The 23,849-nt window shown below is 30.4% G+C and overlaps 1 protein-coding gene across 4 annotated transcripts in view; it reads right to left on the bottom strand.

The window, feature by feature from the left end:
- Nucleotides 1-8,117: 8,117 nt before the first annotated feature.
- LOC118182500 (uncharacterized) overlaps nt 8,118-23,849 on the bottom strand; it is a 71,176-nt gene continuing 55,444 nt past the window's right edge. For 3 of the 4 annotated variants that reach the window (XM_035351853.2, XM_035351855.2, XM_035351856.2), the window contains one exon: nt 8,118-22,195. In XM_035351853.2, the coding sequence (XP_035207744.1) occupies nt 22,063-22,195 (133 nt within the window). In that variant the 3' untranslated portion in view covers nt 8,118-22,062. Of the gene's footprint in view, nt 22,196-22,321; nt 22,436-23,849 lie in introns of all 4 variants that reach the window. The other variant, XM_085813284.1, reaches the window with a different exon arrangement.

Raw genomic sequence — 23,849 nt, 5'->3', positions numbered from 1 at the left:
TGATGAATGACAAAATGAAAGATCAAAATAGTGTTACGATGAATCATGATGGATTATTTGACGTTTCAACGTATTTGAAGAAAGCAATAATTAACGACAGTGAACCGATCGAATGTTTGATAGGTACTGGAAGCGCTGTCAGTCTATTAAGATTTTCGGTTATTTCGAAATTACGATTGCCAGTGCAACCGGAAACAAAACAATTGTTTGAAATCGGGAGCGTAAATCACGCATGTACAACGACCTTGGGAAAAGTTCATGTTTCACTTTGAATCGACGAAATCCAAACAACCGCGAATTTGTTTATATTAAATGATGAGGTACAGTCGTATGACCTAATTATTGTGAGAGATATTTTAAACGATCAAATGTTGGCTTATGAGAAATAGGGGATTCGTTTAACATATGGTATGCTAATAAAATTCCATTCGCGCAACTGATAAAAGAAACGGAGCGTACACACATTAAGTTATATTCTGAAAAACCAATAGAAATAAAAAGTAACACGATAAACTTTGTGCATTCTGTAACCCCAGATATAAATAATGGACTAATCTTATTTCAAAACAAGCATGGAAGTCCGGATTCAGTGATGGAGGTTACAAATGGTAGTGTAACAGTCCCAGTTATGAACATAGGGCACAACAACATCAGATTAAAAGAAAATCAGTGTATCAGCAGGGTAATAGATATAAAAAAAGATTGGGAATTAAAGGAAATAGACACCCCCAATATAAATAAAGATGATAAACAAAACCATGTATTTTCTATTTCTCAAAATATTCGCGGAATAAAGGATAAGTTCTCTTTTCCTCGAATACATGATATTTTAGAATGTTTAGTAGGATGTAAAATTTTCACTACTCTGAATTTAGCCCATGGTTATTTGCCAATACCGTTAAGTGAAGAAGCTAAATTGAAGACGGCGCTCATTACTCTAGACGAAACAGGACAGTTCGAAAGGATGACATTTGGTTTAGTAAATGCTCCTGCTGAGTTTCAGCGCCTAATGTCGTATGTCCTAGGCCCCTTGTTGAATACTAAGGTGTTGTGTTATATGGATGATATACTTATTCCTGCAAAATCTTGGGAAGAGATGATTTTCAAATTAAAGGAGGTATTAGATTGCCTAAGAAAAGCAAATTTAACCTTAAATGTGAATTTGGGAGAAGAGAAGTAGATTTCTTGGGTTTTATTATAAACGAAGATGGTATCAGACCGGGCTCTAGAAAAATAAAAGCCATAACAGAATTTCTGGAACTAAAGAATGTGCACGAAGTGCTAAGAATTTTGGACCTGACTGGATTTTTCAGACGATTTGTGCCGAAGAATGCGTTAAAAAGCGAACCATTGACCAGATTAACAAAGAAGAATCGAGACTTCAAGTGGAAGCAAGAACAAAAGAAGTCGTTCGAACTATTGAAGAAACAACTGACTGATAAGCCCATATTAGCTCACTATCAGCCGCACCCAGATACTGAAGTCCATTGTGATGCAAGTGCAGAAGGTTTGAGTGGAACGGTAATGCAACGTGATGAAGATGGAAAATGGCATCTTGTTTATTGCGTCAGCAAGAAAACAACAGAAGCAGAGAGAAAGTATCATTCCAGCAAATTGGAGTTAATGGCCATCGTATGGACGTTGGGCAGGTTAAGACAGTTCTTAATCGGCATAAGGTTTACAATTATTACTAACTGTCAAGCTCTTATATATATGAATGCGAAAAAGACTACAAATCCTCAAATAGCCCGTTGGTGTAGTTTGATTCAAGAATACGATTTTGAGATAAAGCATAGGTCAGGAAAAAGACTGTCCCATATTGATGCTTTGAGCAGAAGTCCTGTATCGGAAACTGATGACACGATGACGAGAATAGCTGAAAAATTTGAAGTTTGCCAGTTCCTAACCGAAGAAGAGGAAATACTAATGATACAACTTGCTGACCAAGACCTGAAAATAATTATCGAAATTTTCAAGAAGAAACAAGAGGAACGAATTGCTGAGGGGAAGCAAATAATTAGGGAATTACGTGTTTAAAAAGAATAGACTGTTTTAGAAAACCATAGTGGATGGAAAGAAGAGACTACTCTATGTGATTCCTAAAAGCATGAGGAAGAGTGAGTGTAGTGGTGAAATTCCATTATTTATTTGGTCACTTTTCTGTGGATAGAACAGTTAGAAAAATTAAGGAATTATATTGGTTCCCAAGCATGAAACGATACGTACGAAGACACATATCAGCATGTATTGAGTGCCTTATGAATAAAGCGACAGGTCGCAAGCAACAAGGACTGTTACAACCCACAAAACCTAGTAAAAGACCGTTTGGTATTATTCACATGGATCACTTGGGTCCTTTCGTAAAGAGTTCGACAGGTAATCAAGAACTGTTAGTGTTAATTGATAACATCACTAGGTTCGTGAGAATTTTTGCAGTTAAGAATACTAGTGCTAAAAATATTTTACAGTCTTTGAAGAATTTTGTTAATGATTTTGGACTACCAGAAAGAATAAGTGATAGAGGATCTTGTTTTACTTCTCACCAATTTAAGTGGTATTATATAGATAATGGAATACATCATACTTTGAATTTTACCAAACACCTCCAAAGCCAATGGTATGGTAGAGTGCATCAACAGAACAATTTTAGGAACGATAATGACAAATTTGGCGGATAAACAATACATAGATGGGGATTCAAAAATAAAAGAGACGGGAAGAAATCTTAACAACATGGTAAACAAAACTGACAATATGACTCCATTTGAAATACTATATGGGTATTCGCCCAGATTTAATGATGGCATACTTAGGAAGTTAGCAGATGCATGGAAAGACCCGCGAGTAAGCGCGAGGAAGAATTGAGAAACAGCAAGTGAAAATGAAAGAGAGATTCGATGGGAATAGGTGTCGTACACTAATATTCGAACAAGGAGAAATCATTGTGATGAGATGTGCTCTTAAGGCTACAGGTCAACCTACCAAAACACAGCCGAAATATCGAGGGCCATTTATAATAACGGAAATATTACCTACAGAATAACTCAACTAGAAGTGAAGAATCGAGTTCACTACTTCACTACCACTGCTCATGTGAGCCAGCTGAAGCCATGGAGGTGCGATGATGGTGATGACGACGGCGACGATCAAGATACTGACCCAGTTATTAAGCTTGATTCCTCGACAAAATCCAATCAGATCTGTCCGTTAAAACTGATGGAAGTGCTCTCCCCTGTGATTGAGATCTTTCCTTTTTTTGTGAGTGTGTGTTTATCTACGTATGTTTGCTGATAGAAAACTTAAGAACTTTTTAATATTAATTGACTTTGAACTTTTGAACATTAGCTGAGACTTAAGTGCATTTGTCTTGAACTTATCACTTTAGGACTGATAACAAATGAGTTATCTCATATATATATATCACGTATTTAGCAATGATTTACAGAAAATTTCGATTACGCTAATGTATTAAAAAATAAGTGAATTTATGTATGTGAAAATATTTGAGTAAGTTTATTATCGTATCAAATTTTAGTATAATGTGTATTCTTCTTAGTGCATTTAGTAATACATATGTTAAGTAATGTGTGTAAGAGTTGAAGGTGTGGTGTATTTAATTACGGCAAAGCACACTAGGGCTATCTGCCAAAAGGGTGGGATGCCTTTCGCGGAGGACTTCCTAAGGGAACCTGGCTCGTATACACGTTACACATGGGGAAAACCACGAAAACACCCATGCAGCCAGCCCGTTCGCGGGATTCGAACCTCGGACCGAACTACCAGTGTTCAGCGACTTTACCGCTCGGCCGCTGGTGAGCCGGAAGAGTTGAAGTAGGAAATTGTATTAATTATAAAATTGATTTGTGCGCAGAACAATCGGGACGATTGTCAGGTCAGAATGACCGAGTGTTATCAGCCGATAGGTGGCATTGAAGAAAAGCTGCCGATAGGGGGCGCACGATGGCAATCGAGAATTGGGAAGCGAGAGAATGTGATTAAGGTTAAGAATGTTCCGTAATGATATATATATATATATATATACTGTAATAATAAATAATTTATAAAATGCAAGTATTATCCCGATTGAATGAAAAATGAAAGCCCAACTTACCCCTAGCCATCTTGAGATTAATAACGGAGATTAAAGCTAACAATCGTGAAATTCATGATATTTTAATTGTAATTTGTACTTTGATTTCCTACAACATAACTTTGAGAAACCTGATACAAAGTTTAGTAATTGATTCCTTTATGTTTTCTCTGTGAAATGAAATTTGATATTTTGAAATTTGAGGTATAATGATCATGTTATGCCATTACTGTCATGGCAATTTATGTATCGTTAACTTAGTTACTGGTGAGGAAGTGATGTTAGGACAACTTTCACTTCATAATCTCACCACTAGATTGGCTGTACTATGCAGGAAGCAGTTTATTCGCAGTTTCGAAGAGGATTTGCCCGCTAGTGTAAAATTTCAAACAATAATAATAACTTATAAAGTAATTATTAATTGTAAAGTAAAAAATACTGTTTGATTGTAAACAAAATAAAAAATACTGTTTGTGTATAATTGTATTAAGTTCCTAATTTTTCGCTTTGTGTTTTTAACTGCAATTCAACTGTAACTTTGAACTGAAGAGAGAGTCTGTCTGTCTGTTACGTTAATTTAGTATACTTATACTTAATGTTACATTCCTAACCATACGGTTTTTTTGGGGGGGAGGTGGAGGGTTATACACATTCATTCTATTTATCCTCCATGCAGGCGCTGCACAAGCAAACGATGGAGGCAGAATCGTTAACAGAGGTCAGCTTCTCAGCTAGACTGTTATGTGAGTGGTGCCCCAATCTTTTATTTTCCCCCAACCTTATACCTATTCAGCTTTACCAAACACACACCTGGGAGACACTATTTATAGTAAATTAACACAGCCTCCTCCCCCTTTTGACTACATGCATGGACTCAATCGTAATTTCAAGGAAATTTTCTACTTCTTTTCCTTTTCTTTCTACAGGCTTTTTTTTTTTTTTCCTACATTACTTTGGGATATTTATTTTAATTTTATTTTGTCCCATTTTTTTCTTCCTGGCCTTTTGAACTCGTAAAAGGAGTACGAAGTTCCTTTTTTTCTCGCCTCTGAAACACGAAATTGCCCGTTTTCTATTTTTCTTTCGCACGCTTGATTTTTTGACCATCGGTGTAGAAAGACCTAGCGGATGCAAAACTGTCTGTCTGTCTACCCGTGAAGCATGTGTTGGACTGTGCGTGTGGAGTATGAGTCAATAAAAATCTTGCATTATTTTAGTTTTTGCTGATTTATTTTACTGTATCGGGATCATTATCAATATTGGTTTAATCACCGAAATAATTTATCTCCAGACATGGACAAATTGATATTTCGGGACATTGATAACCCGGACACATCGTTTTAGATTTAATATTTGAATAGAACATGTATGAACTTCAGATGATATAATTTTTCTGCACTCCGAGTTATAAAATGAATGAGATGTAACGTTGTTAAGTGAACGTGTAAGTGGTAAATACAGTGAATTTGAAAGAGTGCATTTATTCTATTGTAGTTTATGCGCTATTGACGAAGTAGATTTAATTCAATCCACTAAGTTTAAATGAAATGCAAGAAGAAATGTGTATAATTTAATATTCCGTACAAGGAAGTTACAGGGGTTGGACAAAAATATGGAAACACCTTTAAAAAAAACATGTTTCTTTGCTTAATATGGTGTAGGAAACCCGTTGGCATCCAAAACAGCTTGCAGTCTTCTCGAAATGAATAAATACAGTTCCTGTATGTTTGCCAAGGGAATATTATACCATTCTTCCTGCAAAACGGTGGCAAGTTCAGATAACGATGTTGGCGGTGGATAACGAGAACGCACTTTCCGTTCCAATGTAGACCACAGAGATTCGATAATATTCAGGTCTGGTAACTGTGGTGGCCAGGGAAGATGGGACAACTCATCCTCGTGCTCAGAAAACAAGTCCTGGACAATGTGAGCTGTGTGAACAGGGGCTTTGTCGTCTTGGAAAACACCATCACCATCAGGGAACAAAGTTTACCATGGGATGAACTTGATCGGCCAAAATGTTCACATAAGTCTTGGCAGTCATATGCCCTGACACAGTTATCATGGGGCTAGCAGAGAACCACGATATGGCTGCCCAAACCATAACAGAACCCCCGCCATGTTTCACTCTTGGCAACAAGCAGTCTGTATTATAGGCTTGAGATGGCGTTCTCCAGACGTAAACTCGGCCAGAAGTGGGAAACAATGTGAAAGAAGACTCGTCAGACCATATTACTCGCTTCCACTGCTCTATAGTCCAGGCTTTATGACTTAAACACCACCTTTTCCTGTTACAGGCATTAGCATCATTGATGAGTGGCTTCTCAATTGCAGCACGGCCAGCAATTTCCTGTTTATGAAGCTCCCTTCTAATTGTTTTGGTACTCACAGGGTTCGGTAACACAACATTCATTTCAGCAGTGACTTTTGCAGCTGTGGTCTTCTTATTTTTCGTCACAATTGCCCTTAATGGTCGTCTGTCACGATCACTCAGGACACACTTTCGTCCGCGCTGTGATTTAGCAGATGATGTTTTTCCGCTTTTCAAATATGCGGAATAAATCTTCGATACAATACCCCTTGAAACACTAAACACCTCGGCTACCTTGCTTACGGAAGCACCTAACATACATGCTCCAACAATTCGCCCACGTTCGAAGTCTGTTAACTCTGACATAATGCAATGACAACCTCACATAACAGTACTTCGACAACAACTGAACTGTTTAATACATTTACGAAGTTGTATAGGTGGCGTCAGTAGTCAAAAACGCCAGCGCCACCTACATATTTCATTAAAATCAATCTTTCTTTTCAAACATGCATTTCACAAGGTGTTTCCATATTTTTGTCCATCCACTGTATGTGGTGTACATATCAGATTCTTTTTAATTCTTATATGTTGCAAAATTGTGCATTTTTTGCTTTAAAAATGATTGAATTATGTTGTTCTTATCTTTCAGTTAAGGTTTTTATGCCTTTAGTTAATCTGCATGCAATAGTTGTAGAATTGCCAACAATTTAAAAGATGCTTAAGTGCGGTCAAGCCTAATTTTTTTTTTAAATTTCAAACTTAGCAGAAGAATTAAGTCAGTTTCTGCACCATCAGTATCTTTTTGACCAATTGGACCAAAAGTAAACTTTCAGTTTTGAGCACCGAAAAATCTGCCTTCTTTCCCGCTGGCCTTTTTTTTTTTTTTTTTTTTTTTGTGTGTGTGTGTGTGTGTAGAAACTCTTAATTTAAAAATACAGTTAAAACAAACTAAATACAGTTACTAACTAAAGTTTAGTTTTTAACTAAATACAGTTAAAACATGTAAAAATTGTTTTAACTGTATTTAGTGTTTTATATTTTTCAAGTTTTAATAAAGATATTTTGAAGTTTTATGTATTTTTGCCACAAAGTGAGAACTGAATTCACTGAATAAGAAATATATCTCTAATGAAATTCGAGGAAATAAGTTAAAATTAAATGGAGCAAAAAATGCATATAATTTAATATTCCTTACAAGGAAGTCATGTGGTGTACACATCAGACTCTTTCTTTTCCCCCAATAAAATGCTAACTTTGAGGAACCTGATTTTGTCGAACACGCAATTTGTTAACGATGTAATAGCAAAGGTTTACTGTAAAACATAGGAAGTTTGTCAACTGCATGTTTGATTGTGAAAGTGTTAAGACAAAGGAAACACTTTTAACTGTAGAATAAAGAATTATTGTTAAGTTTTAACATAAACTTACAAGTTTTCACTAGCCGGTGTTGACAGTATTAAAACAACATATGTCCTGCCATGCTGAATAACGATAGGTTTCACAATAAAAAAAAAAAAAAAAAAAAAGATATAAAACCATAAAAAAGGATATAAAGGCAAAGCCTTTTATTAAATATACAAACGATGACCTTTTGTTAACATCAAGAACATATTTTTACATGACTGAATTTTGAATTTGTTATGCTGATAAGTTATAAATTTTATAACAAAGAAGATACATGAAAGATACTACAAAAAAGTAAGTGTTATGCAATTCAGTTTCAAATTCTTTATTTCTTTAAATAAAAATTTATAGAAACATAACCACAATAATATCTTTTAAATTTGTATCACAAGTTTTAATAAGAGAATTTTCAAAAATTTCTGCTGAAGAGGACAACAAACACCAAGAAATTCAAAATAAGTTGGCATGAAAAAATTTTCAAACCAAACAAAAATATTGCGAATACACAATAAAACCACAATTCAGAAAAAACTATCAAATTCTTATACACCTGGCAGTCAATAAAACGTGTACTATAATTTAGGTACAGAGTAAAAAAGCGCTTTTCATAGCACATAACAAACATCCAAAAGCATAAAAAATAGAAAAATTTTTACTTTGATCTCAAAGTACACACTATAATCTTATTGCTAAATTTATAAAAGCTGTCTTACAAAGACAGATTACAAAATCCAACAAGCATCAACTACTAATATGAATAATTAACAATAATAGTGCACTTAATTTTTCAATGCACATGCTTACATCAGTCTAGAGCTATTAATGAAAACAGCAGAATAACAAGCGCATATATATGAATTCATACTTCTGTTACTATCAGATGCATTTCTAATAAGCACATATATACTTATTTATGCACAATCAAAGTGCAGCTCTTTTAAAGGCTTCATAAAACATCAAATTTTGGCATATGACATAATTTTTAAGCAAACGACAAAATCTTTATCAAAACCTGAGTTTTCCTTCAAAATTTCTTTTAGAGACTAAAGCTAATAAAATACATAAAGTGTATTTCACATTAACACAGATTGCAATTAAAGTGATGACACAATATGTAATATTATTGTAAATATAAGTATGGAACTAAAAAATAATTTAACAGTGCAAGTAAGTGAAGTTGTAATAATAAATGCATATTTACAGTACCTAAATTAAATGCTTAGCCTTATAATTTTTTTTAAAATATTCAAATTACTAGCAACCTACAAAATGAGTAATAATACAGAAATACAATTCACAAAACTATTTACAACTAATGATATAAAGAATAGTAATAAATTGAAATACTTCTTGGAATAAATTGTAATAAATAAATTGGAATACTTCTTAGGAATATATTTAGATAAAATTTTATGAATTGCTACATTCAATACATTATTATGAGTGATTTCTTACGAACAAATACAGAAGTCTATGCAACCATTTAAAAACAGCTGTACTGGACATATTAGAAAATTAGTTCCATACAGAAATATGCTCCAATTATCGAAATTTTTATAAAAAATGTTGAAGTCATTTGTTTGAATTAATCTATTGTGCATAAAATGTAATACACATTAATAAATTCCTAATGTATTTAATCTAAAGGTGATAATTAAATTAAAATAAAAAGAATTTTTGAATATTTAATATTTACCTTTTTATATAATAAAATTACCTTTTTATATAAATATTATAGTGAATTCTAAAAACTTATTTGAAGGAATATTAATGTGTTCAGCTTAGAATAAGGTAATTAAAAAATTGATGAAAACTAAGGTTAACCATTTATTATAGATATATGATTAAAATAAATAAATATACACAGAATAATCAGTTAAATTATAAAAAATATACATCAGAAAGAGTTTATTCAAACTACGGGATGGCATAGCCATCTTGGATTTTTCATATGAATCATGGAAACTATTTTCAGTAACTAAAGATCCATATACAACACTAAGCAAAAGTACTTACTACAAAACATTTATGTGTGACTTAAAATAAAAATTTATCATTTTTCTAGCAACACCTCACAAGAAACTATACAAAGATATTATTTGCTAAGTAGCATATAAAATGGTATAGCTTCATTTTTATGTTACAAAACTTAAGCCAAATAACTTCTGATGGCAACACAGTAAATTATTTATCTTTAAACTGTAGAGTACTTAAATAAAATACCACTGCATAAATGAATATAAGGATTCAATTTTCCATATGTTTCATACTTTAAAATTCCCCTTTAACATTTCAACCATATCCTTCTATTTTAGTTAAATGAGGTTTCATTGTATAGGTTAAATATGAATGATTTAAATACATTTAACATTAAAGATTGAATGGTTACAGGAAAGAATCATGATGAAAACAAATGAAGTTTGATGAATTTGAATAGCATGATTCTTTTTTTTACACTAAAATAAATAATAAAACAAATGAATAAAAATCATTAATCACACAGAAAACTGTAAGCACTAAAAACAAAAAACAATTTTATGTTTTATTCTAGGCTTTAATTGCAGCAGAAAAGATAATGACAAAATATATTAAGAGTTCAAAATAGAACTAATTTATTTACTTCCTTATTTAAATTCACAATTACTTTACAAGTGAAACATAATTTCATTAAAACTTTTAAATAAGCAGATTACAATTTTATGAAATATCATCAATCATAGCACTATACATATACACTGTGTGATCAAAAGTATCTAGATATCTGTAGAGTAGAGTAGATTTCTACATGGAGTAGAATACTTTTCAGCTGCAATATCAACAACCAATCTGTTAAAAATGATTTATATGTAGCAGTGTGCAACTAAATTTTGGCATACTGCTGTTGGAATATTTCTCTATTATCTATAACAAAAAACACATGTTAACAAAATGCACTCTAAGGGCTAGAACCTGATAAAGCTGAAACATGAAAGATCCAACATCAAAGGTTTACCATAATGTATGTGGCTCCAAGTTATCTAAACCTTTGAATTTCCCTTCACAGAAGCCAGGAGGCCAATGCCAAATCAAGAGAAATAATACTATGGCTTAATGTTCCCTCCGTCAAACTTGACATGAGAAAAATATGTTCTCATAAATGTCACTCACCAGACATTCTTTGCACCTGAGCATGGCCACTGGATTTCCGGATAGGTTTGTCGCTACACATAATAAGTTGCCATTCTTCCAGACTCCATTTATATCTTACTTCATATCATGCTAAGTGATTCCTGGTAGTACTAGCTGCATTAACAAACAACTTACATGCAGCTAACGTCTCACTAAAACTCAAATCTTCCAACTGTCCATGAATTGTCATTCTACTGACACTACAACTAGAAACATTACAAATTCCTTCACAAATATTTTTGAGTGATTCTAGGTGGTTTTGTTTCATGACTATGAAATATTCTATGACTCCTTTTGCAAAGCTACACGGCTAACGAGATATGGTTGAGCAGATATAAATGCTGAAGTTTTCAACTTCATAATATCTCGGACAGTTGAACACGCCACTTTAAATATAGACAAAATTTTACAAAAATTTTTGCCAATTTAAGCAATAGACCCCTTTTCGCTTTGCAAATTTAACTGGGCTGACATTTTTCATTTCATATGCTAAGGTTTGCTATGAAGTCTCTGAAGATGACTATTTGCTTTCATGTCTACTTCAAGATACACAGTTAAGAGGCAACTTCACAGAAAGATTTAGATATTTTTGATCACTTAGAGTATATTTAAATAACACACATTGAGAAACAGAAACAGCATAATGATTAACACTACACCAGAACTAAATTTCTGCACAAATCACAGGAACACTCTGCGGTTACCACTTAAAAGCATCATCTTTCTTCACAGTAAAACTCCAACTATGAAAACTAAAAAAAATTTGAAAGTGATTTCTTTATTCAATTTTGTTTTTATTCCTCTTTTTATTTATTTATTTATTTATTCAATTTTGGGAAGAGGAAATTTTGTTTTTTATTTTAAGAAACTAAAAGCATTCAGTTTCTTGTGATAATAAAAAAAATTAGCTTTCATTTCTGCAATATATTACCATATGCACATATATTATGCATACAATAGGGACATACATAGTATGCATCATAATATAATACATATGTGTGTTCAGTTTCAATATCTTCAAGCTCAAATAGGAATTTATTATCAGATGTTTCTACATAGTTTTCATGTATTCCATAGAGTACTATTTCCATAATTTTCATGTATTTCATAAAACTATTAGTTCTGAAGTAATATACTGAACCACAAACTGATTGCTATATTCAGAAGGAATAATATAATAAGGAATAGCTTTAATACTATAATTTAAAATAAATATACAAGTAAATACACTTTAGAATAAAAAATACACATTTAATGAAAAACAATTTTAAAAGGCATTGAACACCTCTAAAGGGAACAGACCTTAGGCACACAGGTGCAGTAAGATAGGATGGATGAAGAAATCACAGACAGTAAAGGGAGATTGTCAATAGTCTTCTATTTAAAAGTGAACTAATGTTAATGTCAGATTACAGATCTTGCAAGGAGTGTGAAGTTTCCTTTCTGATAAAAGACAGGGAAGGTGCATTGCATATGAAGAGGCATAGACTGCTATAGAACATAAATACCTACATCACACTATCTTTCCTTAACAGTTTTTCTGGGCAACATGCTGAAATACACTGGTGTGAAGTTCCATGAAATTTGTAGCAAAAGTTTCAAAATTAAACATACATTTTAATTTTTTTCTTCTTGTTTCCAAGATCATGGTTATATAAAGGCAGAATGTTCTGTAATGAAAAAAATAAAATATCAACAGAGAAAAACTTAATGATGATTTGAAGGTTAGTCTGTCAATCATAACACCACTTTTAATAAACTACGAAAAATATTGAGAGAGATTAGAAAATGCACAAGCAGTAAGCAAAGAAAGTGCATATTATAATGGCAATAAAAACAAGAATTAAAAATCTAGACTATTGTCACAAGATGATAGATGTTCAGATTTGGTGTGTCAGCAGCCAAAAAGTTTGCAAATCTCTTCCTTACAGTAAGCAAGAGGATTTTTCTTCAGCCACAGAAAGAACCTTAAATGTCTAACTTGTTTTTCATGTCTCCCTACATTACTATCTCTTTCATATGTCTACATTACACTACTAATATTTCTCTCAGAAGACTCTACTAATATCTCTCCAATGTCTTTTTAAATGCCTATATTATATTTCTACCTTCTGATGATTTCGGTGAGTATTTGACCTTCTAAGCAAATCTTTGTTAATATTCTGCATAGGGCCATCTCCAAGTATAGGCAACACAGGCAGTTGCCTAAGGCACTGATTTTCTGAGGGCAACAATTATGTTATTCTCAAAAGTGCCAATAAAATACAGTTTTTTTTTTTTCTGTTGTTGTTTTGTTTTGAATTATTAATTTGTTTTAACTTACACAGGGCACCAACAGTACTAATCATATAGTGCACTGAAATGCTAAAACCATGCCTGACGTTGCATTAAATCTTGCATTTTTATGTGATGTTTAATTATTATTTTCTTTGTAATATTATTTAATACTTTGTAAGGCTATTATTTAAATTAATCAGGTATTATGATTTCAATCATATTCTATAACTTCTTTTTTCATTTTTATCATTGCTGATACCTTGGTTTTGACACTTCAGGTCAGAATTACTGAGCCAGCTTAGAGTATAATTTAATCATGTAGTCTAGACCAGTGGTCGTCAAACCTTAGAACTTCCCAGACCACTACATATATAATTTTACATTTGGCAGACCACTAATATGAATTAAAAAAAAAAATTAAGACCTTAAAAACAACATATTAATATGCAAAAAGAATATTAAACATTCTAATATATATTCTAATATGTAATTCTAATTTTCATTTGTTAATAATAATTTTCGAAACATTTGGTGTTCAGCAGCATGCCTGTATGGAAATTCAGGCTACACCCCCAATTATGAGTGACGATTAAAACATTATTAACATCTCATTGATACACATTTTTCATTCACATTGAAAAATTATATAGAAAGTATAATTCAGGAGCCCGCAAGCACAAAGCAATATCAATAAACTGTAAGTGTTATGCTGCCAATTTTTATTTATTGTAAACATAATAAACATCTCTTACTCAGCAATGGAGCCATCAATCAACAGTTAGACAAAACAAAAATGGAAACTTCCAGTGATGCAATTATAAACAAAAATGCAGATGGTTCTCATAAAAATCCATCAAGTTGCCTACTGACACAGAGAAAAACTGTCGACTACAATAGCATATGTTTGCAATTCAGAAGGAAAGATAATTCCAGTTCGCACTATTATTGATAACAGCAGCATATCCATGGATGCCATATCTCCCTTTCAAGTGTCGGTAGATACACCTGCAAAAGTAGCTAAAATGTCGCTAAATTCAGAAGGAATTTCGCTTATAGTAGTAGCTAAAATATAAAAAAAAAAAGTATAAGCCATATTCTGTAATAGGTTTTGTTACTCGTCATTTTTTAAACTGAATCTTCATAAAAATATAGATAATGTCTCAATTTTTCTGCGGACCATCAAAACGTTTTCACGGACCAATAGTAGTCCGTGGACCATCGGTTGGTGACCGCTAATCTGGACTACTGTTTCATGCTTAACTTGAATTTGACTGTTCAATTGAATTGCATCAGAGTTGCAACTGATTTCATAAGTACAAGAAAGTGCATTCTAAATTCTGTTCAAATAAAAATGTTGTTTAAACCTTTCCCTGGCTTTATAATTATTCCAGACAATTCACTTTATGTCTGTTGGGGTTATTGGATTAATTAGCAGTTCCAAATAAAGCAAAATCCCATAACTTTCATTAAACATCATAAAAATATTCATTCCAGATTCAATTAAAAATCTTCAAAGCATCAAGATTCGATAGATATTAGAATTGATAGACAGATATCACGGAATCAGAGTAGAGATTATATGATAAGAAATATTTACTCAAAAACATAAGTTACACAAAAAAAAAAAGTGGAAACAATGGAGACATGAAAATAGGAGTTGGACTCATATTCATATTTTTAAAATACAGTGCACTAAACATATCACAGAAATGAGATTCATTGCCCAAATGTTAGCAGAGCATTTGTACTATTTTCAAATAAAAAATAGATAAATAAATAAAAGTGAGGCAACACTTTCTTAAAGCACTTTTTAGGAAGGGTTAATGCCTGTAAAGCAAGTACTATGCATTCATAGATCTGTCTTCCAGTAAGACTTTTTATGATTCCTCCAACTGTTCAATTTCAGCAGGCCATAAAGTCTTAAATGTATACATTTTGCTAAAGGAAACCAATAATGAAATAATAACTCAATAAGAGTCAATGACAGCTTAGAAGGTTTCTCAAGACCAGTGCAAAATACTCATTACATGCTATTATAAATATAACTGGCTAGCTGATGAGAACCTACATTATTCAATACATTCTTTCATGTCAGAATGGAAGATAACAAGACTGCTCATAAACTAACTGTGCAAGGAAACTATGCATTTCAATAATAATCTCGCCCAACAAATCTTGTTATCCTCGGTGATAATAAAGCCACACTAATATTCAAGTTGAAAGTAATTCCGCATGAAAAGAAATTCAAGTATTTTAAATTAATGCCAGCAAAAACACTACTCAAACCATCAAGCCAATAGATAATTTGACATCATAAGGGAATGAACAGCAACTTTAATGACATAAAAATGTATTCTAACGAGGGAAATTGTTCTGCTACTGAACTTACTCCAGATCATATTTAAACTTGGCAACAATACTTGCAACATATTCTTCTCCATACTCACTCCACAATTCCATATTAAATCTGACATCGTTCTTTACTAATAACAGATGAGAATTTTAGGATCATAATTTAGCTATTGATTACCTAAATTATTAAATATATTATCAATAACATATAACCTTTAACAGATAATCAATCTATACAGTGGCATATAAAGCCTTTGAATATAATATAAAAATACTAAAATTAATAAACAAAAAATTGTTTAAAATAATAAAAATTTTTAGATAGCATAATATTGTACAAGTAATAAATAATTCAAAAAATTTAAGCAGAAAGGAACTCCAAAATTAAAAAATTTGGGGGGGAACAAGAATTTGAATTTAGTTTAACAATGAATAATATTATTTTCAAAATTACTAATAAATGGTTTCTTAATATTTATATTACACATAAAATAATCCACATAGAAGAGAAATAAAGATATATATATGTATTGACATATATATGCATTATTAAGAGTAGAATATTTGACTTTAAAAGTTATCACAGAATACAAAATTAAACGATATTTATGCACACTTTATATAATAATGCAGTCTCTTGGAATAGTTTCTGAGCAGAAAACGAACAATCATCTCCCAATTAACCAAGGGTGGATTAATTGGGCCTAGTCTAACAAAATAAGATTGTTTGTTGCAGAGTGATAGAAAAAATTACTATTATAAACCATCAGAATAAATCAAAATTTCTATGGGAAATATGAAAAGGAGAAGAAAATAAGTCGGATAACAGCAATGATAGTAGTTGGTGTCCCATTATTTAAGAAATGTTTTTATGCATAACAGTATGTGATTAGGAATATATAAGTCACAGTATGTGATTAGGAATATATCAGTCACAGTATGTGATTAGGAACATTGTTAAATCATTCATTAACAAATTAAAATGATAAATCATAAAAATAAATTTAGCGTGCAGCCATTTATCTTCACTTTCTACCGATTCCTATTGAAATAAAAGAGCAATATGAACAAAAACATTGTTCTTGCTGTTTTCAAGTGTGTTGTTCTTATTTTAAGTACTGATTTAATTTACAAAATCAAATACTACTTGAAAATATAGGTAAATTGTTAGCAGTACTTTTTGGTTAATTATAATATGGAAATGATTCCTCTTTCCTGTGTTTTTTAACTGCTGTTCAATTAAATGTAATCTTAGGTTAACTATGGACAAGTTAAATGGGAGTCTATTGTCTTGTAATGGGAGTCTACCAAACAAACTTAAAATATCCATTAAAACTGATTAGTATCTTACATGTGAATCAATATGATAAATTTTAAGATTATTTATATACATAAATTAAATGAAATGCCTTTTTGATAAAAGACATTAAGTATGACACATTAAAAACTAAAATAAAAGACCTAAAATTATAATAACCAGTATCACGAGATACACTTTCTGGTTCCTCAAAAACAATACATCAACTTGTAAAGTACTTTTATGTGTGACTAGACATAAAATATAAGATAACTAATAAATGGAAAAGACTATTTCTACTGATGTAAACTCAAACAGAAAATTATTTTCAAAAAAAGTGATTCTCTTACAGATGAGAAAAGTTATTTTCCTTGAATTAATCCAAATAACTTAGGAACTCATTTTATGAAAAGAAATAAATTACATTCACATAAATTAGGAATTCATTCTGCAGATAGGATTAAATTATGTGTATAAAATTTTAAACCAAGCTAAATAAGTTCTTTAGTTTAGAAGTTAGGTATTCATCTTTAAACTTTTAATACTAAATTTATAACAAAAAAAAGGCGGATTTGCAATTAATCATTAAATGGATATAAATATACAGCTTACTTAAATTACTTCAAATACAATTTAACTGAAATGAATTTCACTAAATAGGAAATAAAAAAATAAATAATAAATAAATTAAAAATAATAAATAATAATAAAAAAAAATAAATTTCACTCATAAAATAAAATAAATAAATCACTAATTAAAAAGTGGTGTGGACTTCTGGACTTTATGGATAACTCCAGAAAACTCATCTTAAACCAGCACGGATTGAAAGCTAAGGAAAAAAGAAGAGGAAAAATCATGATTTGAAAAAGAGGCTATATGTTATGTACATATTTAACGCATTAAATATTATATATAAAGGCAAAACTATGGGGGAAAATTGACTGAATTTACATTAGATACAACTTTAAAATCAATTTTACTAATATACAGAGCTTTACAGTAAATGAAGCTCTAGAGAACACACAGTACCATAATTTTTTCCCCTATATTATGTTACTAAAAACGACAGTATGTTAACTGAATACATGAGTATGTAAATATTCCTGCATACACAAAACAATTTTATATGGGAATCTATGGTTATTGAATTTGTTTAAGGAAGAATATGTAAATATTTCTGCATACACTGAATAATTTTATACAAGCTTCTATGTTGAATAAATTCCCAAGAGGAATAATACATAAACATTTCTGAAAACACAGAATTATTTAGAAAGCATTCTAGCAGAATTATTTTATAAAACTCTCAGTTCATTTACATTTTAAGACAACATAAATATGACTAGATATATTTATCAAATTTCCCAAAGTCATTTATCTAGAAATATTTTTGAGACTTTCTAATCACATCACTAATAATAATTAAATTTTATCAAAAATTTTGAGCAAGTAGAAGATTGTCCAAGCAAATTTAAAATGAAGTTTAGATAGATTCTACAGTTCAGATGAATATATGCTAATTATGATGGTCAAATAAACCGAATAACTGGTACTTTCCCATTAACCACTGTACCAAAAAAATACTTTCTTGCTAAGTGTGACAAGTCGGCAAATGTAATCCTACAAATTAAATCTTACTTGCCAACACCTCATATTCACTGCTACTGTCTTATATTAAGGAAAATGATCTTTTATTTTTATTTACACATTGGTGCATTATATTACATATATATGCACATTGTTAATAATTTTATATTTAATTTATTTTGATTTTTAATAAAATGTCTATTTTATATAATTTATACTTATAGCTAAATTATCATTTTCATAAATATTTGCCTCATTGGATGAATTAATAAATGGCATTTCCGAAACTTTGTATTTTTCCTGCTGCCCCCCCCCAAAATAACTGTTGACACTGAGCAAAATTCTTTTTAATGATTTTAACATTTGCTCTTACATAATATATGATATGTATTATATATATGTTAGTATAGGATACATACTGAAATGCAAATTTTGTATTTTAACCTGCAACACATTAAATAATTTTAATCATTGATACATTATGCTTTTATTTTCTAAATTTAAATTTACATAACTTCTTTATCAAAATAGTAGGAGAGACTATAATATAATCATATTTTTTTTTTTTTTTTTACTTCTACTTTATGCATGGCAATACTCTTTTATTTATGCTGGATTATCTTATTTTGACCAAACGTGAAATTGATTGGCGACTTTTCACACTTGGCTATATAAAGCATTTTCTGATATTGCATTTAATGAGAAAGCCCTGTCGAGTTTAACCAAAAAATGAATAAATTTCTGAATTGTAACAAAATGTCTGTAAAAAAATATTTCTCAATTTATTGATAATTTATATTACAAAATATAAAAACAAGAATGAATCGTTAACCAGTGTTAATTTCTTGTGCAGTAACCTAACATTCTATTAACTTTGACCATAAATTATTAATTATTTTGACAAAATATTTTTAAAAAGACATATTTTGTTAAAGAAAAGTCTAAAATATGGAATATTCATTTTTTAGAATTCGAAGCAGTAAGAAGAATGCTCATTTAAAATATGTGAGGACATTATTTGTAGAAATTAAAAAGTTTCAATATATTATTTAAGCAGTGTTTTAATTGAAATTCTAGATATAGTACAACAATTAATTCACTTAAAATAACTGATTAATCATTTTACTTCAATATGCAAGAACTAAAATCATTTGAAAGCACGTTTTGGTACAAGTATCACTGACGCTTACCTCATTAGTCAATACAAGTAATTCCATGTGATGTAAAAAAAAAGAACAGTTCAGATAAAAAAGTTTTTTTTTACATTTTAATCAGGGCTGGATTAACCATTAAGTAATACAAGTACCTGCTTAGGAATCAAGGAAACGAGGCACAAAACATGATCCCTAGGTGTTCAGGAAAGAGAGCACCAAAAAAATATTTCCCATTGCTGATATTATCATACAATTCACGGTGCAGCTAAACCAAAATCCTAAAAAGGGAAGGAATGAAGGGAAAAAATGGTATAAACATATGTAAGGACACCAAAATCGTCTATGTCCTCAGGGCCTCAAAAGATCTTAATCTAACCCTGATAGTAATGTAGTGTAAGACGTTAAGTATTTTGTTTTAGCACAATAAAAGAAAGTTTGAGCAAATATATCACACATCACAAAGTGAAAAACACATATTTATTCCAAAACTATAAAAAAAAAGATGAAAGAGAGTTTAAGATTTTCATGTATTGCAGCAAAAATATTTAAATATGATACAATTTGGCACTTTGTATTACATTTAATTGACACTGAAGCACTAAGATCTATCTTCAGAATGCTATTTTAAGATGGAATTACTTTGTTTTCCAATATACATTAGGAAAGAATAAATTCTTTTCATCTCTCATTTTAATTTTACAAAGATCTAAATTCCTAAAATCTTCTTTACATTATTTATATTACACTAAATATAATATTTTGAGTCCAAGTATCAAAATTTATTCACTTAATTACTTTGAACACTGATAATGATAGATTAGATAATTGAGCAAATTAGTTTTATTCACTTCTTTTTCTTCTTACACTGACAATCTAGTTTATTACTTCAGACGATATTTCAATCAATCTAGAATTCAAACTAAAATTAGAAACTTAAATTAATCTGATACTCCATGAATTTATACTATTAAATACCACATTTACAAAAGATCCACAGTTCAATTACTTTAACTGATACTTAACACGGCAAAAGAACAAATATGTAACAAAAGTAAATAACATTTAAAATAATATTGAATTAGATCTCTCTTTTGGGTTGGGGGTACTTTCTAAATAATGAACTTTGTTCAAACTACATTGGCACATTAGAAAAACAGCAGCAATAACATCTATCACAGATAAAATTATTGTGGAATGATTTAAAACTAAATTAGCAATATTAATTAATTAATATTTTTACTATCTGTTATAATAAATATTACTTAATTTCATATGCTTCTAAAAAACTTAATCTATTAAAAATTTATCATATTTTATTTATTATGAAAACATAAATAACATAAAAAATATCATAAATATAAAATTTTTCAGTAAATTTTTAAACAAATTTACTATTTTTAAGAGCAGGAAAAAACGAGATAAAAATGGTAAAACAGTAACACATTTTAGTGTACCATGCTATCAGTGGTTTCATTATATAAGGACATAATTAATTTTAAAAGGTAGAAAAATAATGATAATTGAGAAACACATGATAAAATAAAGTCCTGCAGCAGTTTGTCTAAAATTTTAGAACTTCAAGTCACAAATTAATATTAGTCATAATACTCGAAGTTATGAAGCACTAATAACATAATTTTGCTTGAATCAAATGAACCATTTTGAATGACAAATATTTCATTTTTAAATGCCACATAATGAAATGACTAGGTAATGATTTTTAATGTTTTACACACAACTTGAAAAACATTAAAAATATCATAAATGCAATATACATAACAATCTATAAAATATAATGTTAGGTGCAACACCTAAGAATATTTGATATAAATAAAACAACCTCTTACAGTTTAAATTACTGTATGCAATGTAAACAAAAATCTACAGATATTCTAAATATACAGACACAATAATTTGATATTTACATGAAAATCAAAAAATAAAACTATAACTGATTATGAAAAACATTAATTACAAGAAAGAAAATATCTAAAAATACTTATGAAAATGTATTTTTTTACATTCAGAAGAATGGAATAATAATAGTATGTTCATAAAACTAAAAATAACTTCAATATTACCACACACTAAATTCTGAACCGACAAAAGTTTAAAAATGAGATACAAAACTTTATCTTCATTTATAACAACACAATACATTAGATTAGGATTTTTTATGATGACAATAATTTAGTGAACTACATATCATTCCAAATTTACAGTAATAAATAAAATCTGAAAACATAAATCTTCACTATTTGACCAATTTTTTTTCGCAATCAACATAATTTAACAACTTATAAAATACTGCAAAAATTTAATTGCAAAGGAAATTTCTGTAATGAATTAGATATGTTAAAAAATTAATGGAAAACGAATATAAAATTAAAGACACTCAATCTGAAGTACATGGATTAATCATCTTTTGAATTGCAAATATGAATTTTTATTTTCTCTATAGGGATATCGATCGTATTTGCGAAAATTGACATCATAACGAGGTTGAGCAGCTCCATTGCAAAGAGAGTCGTTGTTATTGGAATATATTGGTCTGAAAAGATGAAAAAATATGTAATATAGAAAAGGTAAAACTCTAAACATTTTATATAACTTGATTCTCACATGCCATATATACGTATGTTTAAGAGTGCAGAATGTTATGTACCAATAAACATACCCTTTAATGAAATTTGTTTGCAGTAGATATCCAACTGCCATATACAGTCAAAAGTCTTTAATCCGGACTCGTCGGGACTTCGGCGATTCCGGATTATCGATCATCAGTTTAAATCTGGTAAGATGTGCAGAAATTATAAAATTAAAAATATGAAACCGTAATTTATGAAATAAAGAGCAGTTATGTTCTAAAGGGTATCAAAATTTACAAAGAAAAAGCTTAATATTTATTTGTTTACTTTATTAAACATTTCTTTCAACGCGCACATGCGTACAGCATACATTACACATAGTCGAAATTAGAAAATTGCAACTAAAAAACTATTTGACGTGCATTCGTGATATTCATAATGACGAGGAATTTGATTTAAATCACATCAAAGACGGAGTACATCGAGATGAAATACTACATTTAGTAAGGAATTATAAGCCGAACAAAATAAAAACAGCTGCCCTGAAGATAAGGATAGTGCTGACAGTTCAACTTCCAGTTCACTGCATGGCGCGACATTCCCCTGCGCAGACCAGCGTGAAATTGATAAACAGATTTTGGAACAGTTAGAGAAACAAAGGAGCCTTTATCCATTTTTTGCAGTAATTCCACCTTTTGTTTGATGGACATCGAAACATGCTTTCCCTTTGTAGATCCAGCATCGGAAATTCTATTTGACATAATTGAAAGTTCCAACTTACTTTTATAAAACTGCTCTAACAGTCTGCAAAAAATAATAAGCCGGATCCAATTAGAAGATTAAGGAACAATGCAATCTGCAACATTAACTGAAATAGATAATTAGATAATTTTAGCTTAGCCTATACCGTCCGTTATACATTAAACGTGCATGCGTAAACGTATTATGCACATGCGTAAAGGTATTACGCGCTCCACTGATGCATGAACAGAACGCTTTGAGGTCAGGATTATAGATCATTCCGAATTATGGGCGTCCGGATTAACGACTTTTGACTGCACTATTTTATCACACATATGAGAATAATAAACCAGAATACATTCTTGTATCCAATTGCTGTTTTATAGGAACTTCATTTGCTAAAACATTTCCTAGAACAAATCCCTCTCACTTCCAGATGAAGAAAGTTTTACTGAAGTTGATATGACTGTGGGCAAAATTACAAAGCATGGAACTGAGAAAATCTGCATCAATTTGTCAAATTTCCGCATCTTATGAAAATTATTACATGGTAGAAACAAATGAATTATCGGACCTCTGCATATACAGTTAAACCTTGTTATAACAAATGAACCATTTGGTTCCATTCACTTTCCTGCACACTTATGTTATTTTATACTGTTATAGCAAACCTCCAGGGGTATGAAAACCAGATATGACAAACTGCATAGATATCTTTAAATTTTTTTTAATTATTTATTTTTCACATTTTTTCCAGCATTTCTACAAAAGTTTAAAGAAAATTTAAAGGAAAAAAAGGATTAACTATTTAAATCACTTACATTTAGGATATTAGGCTTCTCATTCTACAATTCATCCATAAAGGAAGAGGCCTAC

Source organism: Stegodyphus dumicola, chromosome 3, assembly GCF_044657685.1.
Source record: "Stegodyphus dumicola isolate Sdum_Otavi_A_Nest chromosome 3, ASM4465768v1".
NCBI lineage: Eukaryota > Metazoa > Arthropoda > Arachnida > Araneae > Eresidae > Stegodyphus > Stegodyphus dumicola.
This window is presented reverse-complemented; position numbering and strand designations above follow the sequence as displayed.